Here is a 13515-nt window from a genome sequence, read left to right as displayed (position 1 = left end):
GGAGAGTTAACTTAGCAGTACTACTAATCCAGGTCTTCATGGATAAACTTCTTGGGATCTTTCTTGCTAGTCTCGCAGAGAACAGCATTATGAAAATTTTAGTATCACCTCGGTTAGTACGCACCGTAATTGATTGCTATGTTTAGTTTTGGACATTTTTTCAATCTCAGGAAAAATGTGAGTAATATGTTTAATCGCAAGGACTGATCCCATCACCTTGAACCAAAAAACAGAACTTTTAAATCATCAGGGTTCTAGTAAACAACAATCCAAAACAAAGAAACAGTTGCAATGTGAACAAAATCATCTAATCATCACCTGAAAGTTTGTAGTAGCTTGAGAATCTCCGATGAACTGTCCTTGCCTGAGACAAAATCAAACCAGGAAAAAGTTTAAAACTTCTTGACTCATATTCCCACACAAGAAATTGATGATACAAAAAAAAAAGAAAAAAACTGTTAACTAGTCTTTTTAGTGTTAGCTTCGAAAGTATCAGTTTTGACGGTTAAGGTGTCGTATTACTCATTCTCCATCACCATACCTTCCTTGTGAAAAACCAAAAACACAAATTAATCAAGACTGAAGCTTGTTAAAATATTAGATCACACCAATTTTATAAGAAAGAACACGGGTGGAGGTTATATTATCAATGTGTTCCCATTTCGTTTGTGACGGAAAAAGGAATTATCGGAAAAAAGATCTTATTAAGAAAGCCAGAATCAAGGATCACCAATCAGAAAAAAAAAAGCAGAGTCGACGTGAGATGATCATGCATGAAGCTTACTGGTCATGTGGATTATTAAGAAATCACTTAAATAAGCCAATAAGATGAAACATCAGTGGAGATTTGAATCATGACGCTGAAAAGAAACTATCGAATCCACTGGAAACTCCAGAAGGCAAAGCGGCCACATGATTGCAATTTACAAAGTCCGATCTAAGTGAGTTTCTGAAGGAAAGCGAAGACAAACATGGAGATGACTGAGATATTCGATGACCTGTTCTTGGAATACTAAACCAAATCAACAACTTTTGTTTTCCAGATTTAATTACCAATGAATCTATGAACACTGATCATGCATTTGAATATCAACAACTAATAATCAAACGCAGGGAATCAAAAATATTTTTTTTTCTGAATAAAATAGAAAGAATATCTACAATACTAAAAGCAGCATATAGAGAGCATACAGTGTGCCACGTCAGATTTTTAATTCAAGCCAATCAGAAACATGTATTTTGACACGTCACAATCGCTGGACATTTTGTGTGGGCTATGTAAATTTTTTTATTCGGCCCATCTCGACCCCCAAAACCTTTTTCGTGCCAAGTTTTGTAATTCACTTCTCTCCGACTCTTCCAATTCGTCTTCTCCAAATCTCTGAGTTCATGCCCTAACGTCCTTAGATCTCATGTTCTTGAAGTCTCATCTGGAGCCGACATAGTTGAGAGCGTCAACACTTACGCTCGCCGGAGAGGGAGAGGTGTCTCCGTGCTCAGTGGTAACGGCACGGTGGCTAACGTCGTTCTCCGTCAGCCGAGTTCTCCGTCATGGGAATAATTGCGGAACTGGAGCCGGAGTTGGAGGGGTTGTGACTTTACATGGAAAGTTTGACATAATTCCATCACTGGTACCGTGCTTCCGCCGCCCGCGCCGTCGGGATCAGGTGGGTTGTCAATCCAAGTCGAATCCAAGTCTGTAATGGTGGTCCTACGGTTCCTCCAAAAATATTGGGAGGTATGGTTCTGAAACTTTTAAGAAATAAACATGTATATGGTACACGTTTCCTGCAAAAATAAATTCTCCAACATGTTATATTTTACTTTCTAAGAAACACTTGGACTTATGAAGGAAATCTCTATCTAAACCTACCCATTTTTACTTCGACAACACCATCCCTGCGATCAAAGATTATATAAACAGGTAAGTCACGACTTACATAAACCTATCTTACCAGCAAATTTATGTGTGTTACACATACTTACTCCATGCAGCTTGGAAGTTGAAGCAGCAGAGAGTTGATACCATGGAAGGGATAAAAAGAAAGAGCTCGGGCAATAGGAGACCTCCACACATTCATCTCCAACTCCAATGACACTAGTAAAAATCTACCGCATAGCCACGAAAGTGCCACTACAAAACCGTGGCTGTATACAAAAAACCACGACCACACCACGTTACAGCCACGAAAGAAACATAGCCACGGAAAACGCGAAAACTGGCCACGAACTAGTCACGATATAGTTTTCGTGGCTAGAAAAGCCACGGTATAGCAACGAAATTTGCGTGGCCAAGCCATAGCCACGAATTTACCACTATATTTTTCGTGGCTACGTTTTGTTTTATTCTGCCGACATCAAAAAGCAAATAAATGTACGTAGCCACGCTTTTATCATGGCTAAACCGTGGCTACTATTAGCTTTTACAGTTCGAAGTAGAGAAAGGTTCGTGTGTCAGAGATATTTTAACTAGCCACGAAGATGTCGTGGCTATAGCGTGGCTATTTGGTAAAATATATTCACTTCCCGTGAGACATTAATAACTTTTGTTCTTCAACCAAATTTTCTAAACAAAACTATGTCTTTCTACTTTGATTCAAGGGAATGGATGGATCAAAGGATTGATCCTGAGAGTAATTCTGTTTCAGAAGTGTTTCTTGGAGGCATTAACGCATTTCTTCAATTTGCGTGTAATCAAGCGGATTACATAGAGCGGCAAACGTTATTGTGTCCGTGTGCTCGATGCAAAAATGTGAAGCAACGAGATGCAAAAGTTGTTTCAAGACATCTATTCTTATATGGTTTTAAGGGAAATTACTACGTTTGGACAAGTCATGGAGAAAAATTCTACACCGTTGGTGAGAGTTCTGGAGCGAATCATTCAACGGGCGAAGAAGAAATGTGGGAGAATCCTACTTGGAATGCTCATGAAAATCACTACCAGAGTAATCCGGAAGTACCAGCGGAACCTATAGAAGAGACGGAGGTAGCAGAGCCATATCGTGATAGTGTTTTTGAAGCATTTGAAGCAGCCAGTCAACCTCTCTACGAAGGATGTGCAGACGGAATAACTCAGTTGTCTCTTGCTTCTCGGATGATGAAAGTGAAGACGGATTATAATTTGGCGGAAGCTTGTGTTGATGAGATTTCTGAAGTTTTTAAGAAAATGCTTCCGCAGCCGAATAATGCTCCAGCAACATATTACGAGACAAAGAAACTGACACGAGGGCTTGGGTTACCCCTACATAAGATTGATGTTTGCGTGAAGAATTGTATGCTATTTTGGAAGGAAGATGCGAATTTGGTTAGTTGTAAGTTTTGTAGAGAAGATCGCTACTATCCGAACAATGGAAAAGGAAAAAACAAGCCAAAGCAGAGAATGTTTTACTTGCCTATTGCAGATCGTCTGAAACGTCTGTACCAACTCGAGGCGACAGCTTCCAATATGCGGTGGCATAAGGAGCATGTGACTCCGGAAGGCGAAATGCATCACCCATCTGATGCCATAGCGTGGAAACACTTTAATGAGGTATATCCTGGATTTGCTGCTGAAAGCCGGAATATTTATCTATGTTTATCAACAGATGGGTTTAATCCGATTGGTATGAATGGAGAAGCACATTCCCTTTGGCCCGTTATTGTAACTCCATACAATTTGCCTCCGGGAATGTGTATGAAAAGAGAATTCCTTTACCTTTCGGTGCTAGTTCCGGGGCCCAAACATCCAAGAAAAAGCCTAGATATTTACCTTCAGCCATTGATTGAAGAATTACAGATGTTATGGGAGGATGGTGTGGAGGCATATGATATCTCAATGAAAGAAATATTCAAAATGCGAGCAGTTTTGATGTGGACGATAAGCGATTTTCCAGCTTATGGGATGCTTTCAGGTTGGACGACTCATGGTCGGTTGTCCTGCCCATATTGTCAAGATGAGACTGGTGCATTCTGGTTAACTAACGGAAGGAAACATAGTTGGTTTGATTGCCACAGAAGATTTTTAGATGCGGATCATCCTTACAGAAAAAACACTCAAGCATTTAGACGGGGAAAAACAGTTTTAGATCCTCCTCCTCCGTGGTTGACCGGAGAAGAAATATTCCGTGAAAGGATAAACAATATAGAAGGGTTATCAAAATCTGTTGATTGTGGAGGGAATGGACATGATAATCCATCCAAGAAAATATCCGGATATGGAGTTACTCACAATTGGGTAAAAAAGAGTATCTTCTGGGAGTTACCGTATTGGGAAAATCATCTACTTCGGCATAGCCTTGATTTCATGCATATTGAGAAAAACTTCTTCGATAACCTGACGAACACGGTGTTAAATGCTCCTGGAAAGACGAAAGACAATATCAAAAGCAGATTGGATCTTCCAGCATTATGCAAAAGGCGAGATTTAGAGATGAAAGAGGATGGAACGATGCCCATCCCAATATTCAGGCTGCCAAATGCGGGAAAAAGAGCATTCCTTCTATGGTTGAAAAATGACATAAAATTTCCCGATGGATACTCCTCCAAATTTAGTCGATGTATTGACGAAAGCAATTTAAAGCTACATGGACTGAAAAGTCACGATTGTCATGTCATAATGGAACGACTATATCCATTTGCGTTCGCTGAACTCCTTCCAAAACATGTTCACACAGCGATTAGAGGTATTTATTCATTTGTATCATTTTATAATTTACTATAATTTATGCTATAATTAATTTTATTTTTTTGTTTACAGATATTGCCCTCTTCTTCCGAGATATCTCTTCGAAGATTTTGAAAGAGTCAGATGTTGGCCTTTTAAAGGCAAATATCGGTGTGAAGCTATGTAACTTGGAAAAGATATTTCCTCCATCGTTCTTCGATGTTATGCAACATCTTCTTGTGCACCTTCCAGATGAGGTAGCCTTAGGTGGTCCCGTCCATTTTAGATGGATGTATGTATTTGAAAGATACATGTACCATTTGAAGAAGATGGTCAAAAATAAAGCACACATCGCTGGTTCGATAGTTGCACAATGGATAAACGAGGAGATTTCAAATGCTTCCTCTACCTTTTTTGGACATCCTGAAATCATGAGCATTCCAGAAGGTCCGAGTGATATTCGCTTTTCATACAATTATCCGGATATACCATCCTTGTTTTACCATGAAGGGCGAATCAGTGGTCAATGCTCAACTGGTTGGTTGAATGATGAAGATAACACTGTTCTCCAGACATTTATGATGCTCAACTGTGAAACGTTTGCTCCATATGAAAGGTAGTTCATTATTATACAAAATTTAATATAAATACATATTTATTCATATTTTTAGTTACATAATTAAGATTTAAATGTGTCCAGGATGTTTGAAGAATATATGACTCTAAGTGTTCCTGATATTACTCCGGCTGCAATGCAAAAAGCAAAAGACACCAAATTCGCTGAGTGGTGCAAAGACTATGTGAGTTATTGTTTTGTATTATTAAGTTCCAGAACTCATTTAATTAAATTTGTTATTTATAACAATGTTATTGTATTGCAGATTAATGATGCGACTCAGTTTTACACATTTCCTATGTGGATGTTGGATTTTGTACAAGGTCCTAGGCGTAGTTATAGGTCTTGGCCAATATATCACACACGTGGATACACTTTCCACACTCATAACCACGGTCAAAATAAGAAAACTCAACATTATGGTGTATGTGTACCTGGAACCAATGAGACAGACTACTATGGTCTCATACAAGAGATTATGATGGTGGAGTATCATGGTGATGTTGGCTTGAAAGTTATGGTTTTTAAATGTTCGTGGTTTGACCCGACGGAAAATCGCGGTATGAGAATACATCCATTTGGTCTTGTTGATGTCTCACCACGAAGACAATATGCAAAATATGATCCTTTCGTATTACCAGGTAAGTAAAAAAAAATTTATTTTTTTGAGATTTGATATTGATGAAAAGCCATGATTGGAAACTATGATATTTTGTAACAGGTAACTGTGATCAAGCATGTTTTATTCCTTATCCACGGGTACGTCGACAATCAGTCGATGACTGGTGGGCTTGTGCCAAAATTTTTCCCCGAGGAATCCGAGAAACGTCCGAAATTGCTTTAACGGCATGGCAAGATGATAGACGTGATCAGGTTGCTGAAAGTTCATTGTTACGGGTGGAAACACATGTTGTTGATGATGTGTCCGATTATGATATTACTCCAGTGAATCCTCCGGACGATGAATATGTATCAGATGGTGATGTAGAAGCAGACCGTGATTCAGACGATGGTTCAGAATAGACAAAAATATATTCTAAGAGTGTAAAATATGTAAAATATGTTGTAAGGTTGAATGTATTAAGAAAACAAGTTGTGAGGATGAGAAATAAGTTATAAGATTGTAAAATATATGGTAAGGATGAAAAATAATTTGTAAGGTTGTAAAATATATTGTAAGGATGAAAAATAATTTGGTAGGTTGTATAATATTTTTGTAAGATTATGGAATATGTTGTTGAGATATGTTGTTGTTGTAGGAGGAGAGGTTGATGGGTAAGAGTTTTGGGGTTATAGTTTAGGGGTTAGAGGTTTGGTGTTTTGCGAAGTGATTTAAACAAGGCCACGCTAACTTTCGTGGCTACACAGTGGCTATGATAAATCCAATCGGTTTGGCTCCAATTTATTTGGTTTTGGCTCCACAATTGTTTTTAATTTCGCGGTTGATATTAAACCAAAGCCACTGTAATTTCGTGGGCTTTTCGTGGCTATGACGAAATTTGGCAAAACCATTCGGTTTGGCTCTAATTTTTTTGGTTTTGCCTCCAATTGTTTTACAATTCGCGGGTATTATTAAAACCGAGCCACGGTTTACTACGGTTTGATCGTGGCTATGCTGAAAGGGTTTTAATCCTTTCCTCTTTCTTCTAAACACTTAGAAAAAAATATACTCTCTCCCGAGTCGCCCCCGACGAAAGCAAGTGTCCTCTCCGATTCGAAGACTCGTCGTCTCTGATTCCAACCCGCGACGTCTCTCGTTCCAAGCCGCGACGTCTTTCGTTCCCTTCTACTCTCAAGGTAGCCCTCTATTTCTTCTTCGAGAATCGTCTCGATCTAGGGTCGTCGTCTCTGATTCAGTCTCTGTCACTTGAATGTTCTTGTTGCATGTTTGGTTTTTGTTTCTGATTTAGGGTTTCAGTTTTTTTCTGTTGTTACTGTCGATTTGTTTCTTAGGGTTTTGCTTTCTCTCGATTGTCTCTGTCTTAGAATTGTCTCTGTTTCTTAGAGTTTCAGTTTCTTTCGGTTTTGTCTCTGTCGATAGAGTTGTTCGATTAAGCGATTAAGGTTTGTTTCTGTGATAGAGTTGTTCGTTGTCTCTGATTCAGTCTCTGTCTCTTAATTTTGTTGGACACTCTTATGTGTCTTTATTGTTTTAATTTCTCTTTGTCTCTGTGGGTTTTTGATTAAACTTTTTCTTCTGTTAACTGCAGATGGCCTCAAGAAGAGGACAAGGGACATCTCCTCCTATGCCTCCTGGTGCCACGGGAGTGGCTGCAACCGGACAAGCTTCATCCTCCCGTTCAAATAGCTATCCGCAAATGTCTCTCAATGCCATGTTCAATGCTCCTGCTAGGATATCCCAGCCACACCTCCATCCTGATAAGATCAATGGAGCGTTATGGTAAGCTTTCTCTCTTAGTGTTTAACTGTCATTAGATTGTTTAGGCTACTCTCTGATGTCTCTGATGTTTGTGGTCTTTTTAGGTTTTCTATTGACCCATCAGTGAATGCTTTCATCCGTGCAACATGGCAAGCATACTACATGGGACCTTGGAAGAGTTGGAGGTCTGTCCCTGACGAAAGGAGGGATTCATGGTGGCAGACGTTTGTGGTAAGTGATTTACCAACTTAAATTAACCTGTAAATTTATTCTTTGATAACACTAACTGTATTGTGTTTCAAAAAAAAAAAAATTACACTAACTGTATTGTTTTTCTTTTGTAGCAAAATTTCTACTGGGAGCAACAGTTTAATGACTTGGTCTATGCTCTCTGGAAGAAGGAAACATGGACTTCGATTGGTGAACGGATTAGCACCAAGAAGAGGAAAAACAAGCAGCCAAAGTACATCAATGAGAATGACTGGACGACCCTTATGGAGTATTGGGCGACAGAACCAGCCAAGAAGAAGAGCAAGAAAGCTGCTAAAAGCCGCAAGTCTGATCCTCTGGGTAAAGGGGTATACAAGCACAATGCAGGACCGGTTGGTTTTGCAAGAATTGAATACAACATGGTAATTTCCCTTGTCTTTATTTCTTACACTTTTGCCTAAATAATTTTTTTTTCCTTTTTTTTGGCAGACTGTGGAGACTGGTGAACCTCCATCCTACACAGACCTTGTCAGGAGGACACACACGAAAAAGGATGGGACGTTTGTGGACTATCGTGCAGAAGAACTGGTAACTCAAGCTGAGATGGAAGCTACTCAGGTCTCTAACACTAACAGTGATGGATCACCTCAAAGTCCATCAGCAACCTCAGCTCCTTCTCGCATCCTGTTAAACCAAGCTTATCTGAAGGTATGTTTTCAGACTCTTGTCATGTGTTTTGGAGTTGGAGTTGCAATTATGATTTTTGCTGTCTGTTGAGTTGGAATTAGGAGTTTTGTTGTCTGTGGAGTTGGAATTAGGTGTTGTCTGAGTCTGGTTCCTCTATAGACTCATCTTGTTATATGTGGAGTTGTTTTTGACTGTATATGCTTTGTGTTTGCTCTCAGAATGCTAAAGGTAAGAGGGGGCATATCTACGGACTTGGCAGTGCCCAGTATAGGGAACATGCGCCATCTGCAAGAGTCCCTGCTTCTCTGGCCCGCAACTTGGAGCTGGAGTTGCGAGTGAGTGGACTAGAGACAAGCTTCCAAAGTGTGATTGATGATGTAAGTGCAGTGAAGGCTGATGTAGGTGCTGTGAAGGAGGATGTGGCAACAATGAAGGAGGACTTCGCAGCAACAAGGGCTGCAATCGCTGAGCTCATCCAATCACTTCGACCCCAAGCTAACCCTCAGCAACAACCCCCTTCTACTCAGTCTCAAGACCCTTCGACTCAGGCTTAGAGGCATGTTTAGCATCTTTCTATCTAATCTTAAAACTCTCTTTTGGCTTTTAGATGCATGTGTAGCATCTTTTGATCTCTTATGTACTATCCTTTTGTTCTTAAGACTCAATGCACTTGTTTAATATCTAATCTTCTTATGTTTAGCTTTTGTAAACCAACTTTCTTATGATTATAATTTCATGTTTAATTTCAATTGTGTTTTATGGTTAAAATTAGAAATAGAAATTGAAATAGAAATTGAAATAGAAATTCAAATAGAAATTGAATTAGAACCAGAATTATAAAAAAAAACACGGTTAACCTTAGCCACGACAAAGCCGTGGGTACATAACCACGATACTAACAAGAAAAATTCGTGGCTAAGATTTCCCACGAAAACATAGTGGCAAATTCGTGGCTAAGATTTCCCACGAAAATATAGTGACAAATTCGTGGCTAATATTTCCCACGAAAACATAGTGGCAAATTCGTGGCTAAAATTTCCCACGAAAAGATAGTGGTAATCTTCGTGGCTAGACGTAGCCACGTTCCAGACAGGGTAGAACAGTGGTTATAAAAGCCACGAAACAATCGTGGTGAAACCGTGGCTAATAAGCCACGCTAAGCCACGGTTTTTCGTAGTCACGAAGCTATAGCCACGGTAGTTTCTCGACATAGAATCGTGGCTGGTAATGAGATAGCCACGGTTTTTGGCTTATGTACCCACGATTTGTTAGTGACCTTTTCGTGGCTATACGGTGTATTTTTACTAGTGTGAGCAGGTAACACTCATTCTTCAAACATACTTTAGTGCTCTTATGTTGTTTCAGGATAGACTCAACTAAGGTTAGCATTTTTGTCCTCCTCAAGACATAGGAAACTGGTTTTCTTTGCAAGGCTCAGATTGTTGGTGTCCTCAAATAAAATGGATGGTCCTTTGTTTCTTGCATCAGTTGCAGCAGGAAGCTTACAAAATCCGTCACTTTCTTCAGTTGCAACCGATATCTTTCTTCCAACCTGACATGAGTCATCAGGTCTAAACTTTCATTCCCGATCCATTTTCAAAGTAACAGCCTAATATAAATATCTGCTAACAGTTCACGTCCTCCAGATCCAGGTTTCGTGTTGAACTAGCTGTCGATGACGGAAAGGACAGTGCCACTTTTGTGGTCTTTGCCAAAGAGATGACAAAACTCATCAACAGAGAGGCAACAAATCTGGCTCTTGAGCAAGTACATTGTCCTTTCACAATTTCTATTAAATTTGGCATATAATATTTTCTCTTACTCTAAAGCCGCACAAAGCCCCCAACCTACCTAATTGAGATGAGTGGTGGTGAGGAATATCTTGAGGAGCTAGCTGGCTATGAATATGTTTCTCAGCTACGTGTGACTCCCTACAATTTCACTCCAAATCACCGTACGTTCATGTTCACCGTCTCAGCAATTAGTGAAGACCTCTTATTTGGCACTCAGGCAGGGGTAGGATAATATATGCTTTCAAAGTTTTTAAGATTGCTGATATTAATTAACACACAGGTCCTAATGTTTCTTACAGTGACATCAGCAACCCACCTCCAGTCGTTGATATGGAATCTGGAGAAGCAACAGAATCTGCCAACACCATGGGTTGGTGGAGATATCACCGGGAGTTGGTGAAGCAAGTCTGACAGGTTATGCTGCCAACGAGAACAAACGTCCCCTGAAGTGATTCTCGCAAGGCCATCTAACCGTCAACCCCAATTAGCTTTTGTTTCATTTCAATTGTCTATTTCAATATGTTCTTCTCTCCACTTTGAAGTTGGTTGTCTCTTTGATTTGCTGTAAACTATATTTTAATTGTGTAAGAATTACTATGACTTTAAATAATAAAAGGGAGTGTTAACGTGTATTTATTTATTTATCAATGACCCCAATTTTATAAATTAGTAAAGTTTAACGTCAACAATGCATAAACGTAGGTTCGGTCATGTAAATAATTTTTTTTTTATACTATCTAACTTAAAAGTGAAGACTACAGGCTAAAAATAAAAGATGCAATTTTAATTACTAACTCTGCCAATTTAAAATAATCTTTCTTGCACCAAATAAAAAAACTCAGAACAATAAACTTATTGTAACATATATAAAACTACTGAAAAAAACTTTTTAACAAATTCAGAGAAACATCAAACATATAAACATCAAACATATAAATATACCTTCAGCCATTTAAACACTAAAAATAACGCTCATAAATTCACCACATTTTAACCAGTTTTAGTCACCAAAGCGACCTCCAGTTTACTAAAAAAAACCCACGAAACAATACACAATTCAACTTAAAGTCTCACACCTATTGCACAGTTTCAATAACAACTTTACAAACTATTGCAACTCCTTGGCAACTTAACGGGTAATAACAAAAAAAATCAATATCCCCGCGCAAGCGCGGGGGTTGGCCTCTAGTAGATTTTAATAATCAAAAACCCAGAAAATGAGAAACTACACCTAGGTATAATCAATCATTCAACCAATTCTAATCAGCAATTTTTTATTTATGTGGAAGATACTTGTTTTAATTAAATAGGGTTAATCTAATGTAATGTAAATGTAGATAAAGATAAATACATAATAAAAGGTGTCTATATTTAGTCACAACATATTTAATAGGTCTAATTTTAAAATATGCCACAGTAAATTCAAATAGGACTCTATTTTAGTAGAGTAGATGGCAATTGGGATCACCCGCAACCCATTTGTCCCGCCCCGCCGCGGTACCATTTTCAGTTGAGTCTTTGCGGGTCGTACCGCCGCGGGACACGGGCCCTGAACCCTATGACCAATCCTGACCCGCACTATAGCAGCGGTTATGCGGGTCGGCCTGCGGGCCCTATCTTCAAAGCTTGACCAATCCTGTGAACCTGCAAGAAGAAGAGATTCTCATTTGTTACAAGCATACGACACTATCCATAATGTAATCAAAGTCAATGATATGACAAACAAACAGATAACTCTTAACTTATGTTTAATTAGTCATCAGGCATCACTTTCATTAATTAGTCTCGTTTTGAGTTTTAGACAATGCTCGGACTGAAGTTTTAGACATTTTTCACTTACACTTTTTCCATCATCAAACGAAACATGGTAGTATGATTTGTACCTGTTCACTTGCTGTTGTTTTGAAGCAACTCCTCTTCTGTCTACAGGTTTCCTTTTCCTTCTATTGTTGTGACGCTCTAGCTTTCTCCAGCAGCTGCGTTTTCCCTCGTCAAAGTCCGGGAGCACATATAACCTGCCATATGGTTTACTCATTCTAAGGATGGTAACAAGACCGATAAGACCAAAAAAGTCTCCCATAAACAATACTAACTAGCTATTAGATAGTTGATAAAAGTGAATTGGTTCAGCTCAGCTTATGCAGAACAAAGAGAGTTGTTTAATAATTTATGTATAATTTCTGGAACCAACAATCTCTCCGCAAGTCACCCAATTTCCTAATGATAACTTTAATTGTTTCTAACACTACCACAAAGACATCATAAATCAATCCAGATCTTGAAGATATCATGCTGAAAATAAACTTTCATGAAGATAGTTATTAGCTTATGTTTGTTACGTGTGCAGCGTTTGTAATTAGCACTTACGTTCATTAGTCATTAGTTATTACTTAATTAGTCTCGTTTTGTTTCTAAGACACAACATCAATGAGTACATAAGTAACTTCAGTTCTTTAAAGATGTGAATTGGCACCAATAATTCAACATGTAAAGGTAAAGTGCACGGAGATAAGTTCATAACCAAATTCAAATAAAACCAAACACCCAATCAGTACCAAATCCATGCAATAAATTTTCTCTAAAGAAATTGTTCGTGATTTGTGGCTCAAAAGGAAAGAAAGAAGATGATGCCGAGAAGAAGACACATACTTGATCAAACGATAAGATGAATACCATGCATGGAGAAGTTGTTGTCGAGAATCGAAGTTGTTGTGGTGGATTGAAGAAGAAGATACGCCGGAAGAGATCGTCTTTCAAATCATCAGTTCTCTCTGTTTCTTTCCCGGTGGGAGCTCGAAGAGACAAGATGACGAAGTGGGTGCGGATCCCGCGCGCCCCGCGGTACAACACGAGCCCATCCCGCTTCCGGCCCAAACCCGCACAAACTCAGCCCGCGAGGCCCGCTAAAAAATGGGCCTAGTTATGTAGTGACCAATCCCGACCCGCAACAGATCTTAATGGGCCGGTCCCGCGGGCAAACTCCTAAATTGCCATCTCTATAAATGTAAACAAAGATAAATATAAAACTTATTAAAGATGGTATAATAGAAGGTGTCTATATTTAGTCACAACATATTTAATAGGTCTAATTTTAATATATGCCACAGTATATTCAAATAAGACTCTATTTTAATAGAGTAGATTTGAGGTGTCAAATTTCTAAAATAAATAAAATCGCAAATGTTTT

The 13515-nt window shown here is 38.8% G+C and overlaps 1 protein-coding gene and 1 long non-coding RNA gene across 2 annotated transcripts; one reads left to right on the top strand and one right to left on the bottom strand.

The window, feature by feature from the left end:
- Positions 1 to 2578: 2578 nt before the first annotated feature.
- On the top strand, positions 2579 to 6281 carry LOC106363550. The gene is made up of 5 exons (XM_013803273.2): positions 2579 to 4661; positions 4736 to 5258; positions 5343 to 5442; positions 5524 to 5899; positions 5980 to 6281. The coding sequence occupies exons 1-5, from the start codon at positions 2579 to 2581 to the stop codon at positions 6279 to 6281; spliced, it is 3384 nt and encodes a 1127-aa protein (XP_013658727.2).
- Positions 6282 to 11695: 5414 nt separating this feature from the next.
- LOC125609632 lies at positions 11696 to 13128 on the bottom strand. The gene is made up of 3 exons (XR_007339798.1): positions 12978 to 13128; positions 12212 to 12343; positions 11696 to 11972 (listed from the first exon to the last, which is right to left on the bottom strand). It is a non-coding gene; the product is annotated as an uncharacterized LOC125609632 (long non-coding RNA).
- Between the last annotated feature and the right edge of the window lie 387 nt (positions 13129 to 13515).

This window comes from Brassica napus, chromosome A5 (genome assembly GCF_020379485.1).
Source record: "Brassica napus cultivar Da-Ae chromosome A5, Da-Ae, whole genome shotgun sequence".
NCBI lineage: Eukaryota > Viridiplantae > Streptophyta > Magnoliopsida > Brassicales > Brassicaceae > Brassica > Brassica napus.
Note: the sequence above shows the minus strand (reverse complement) of the source record. Positions and strands in the feature narration are given on the sequence as shown.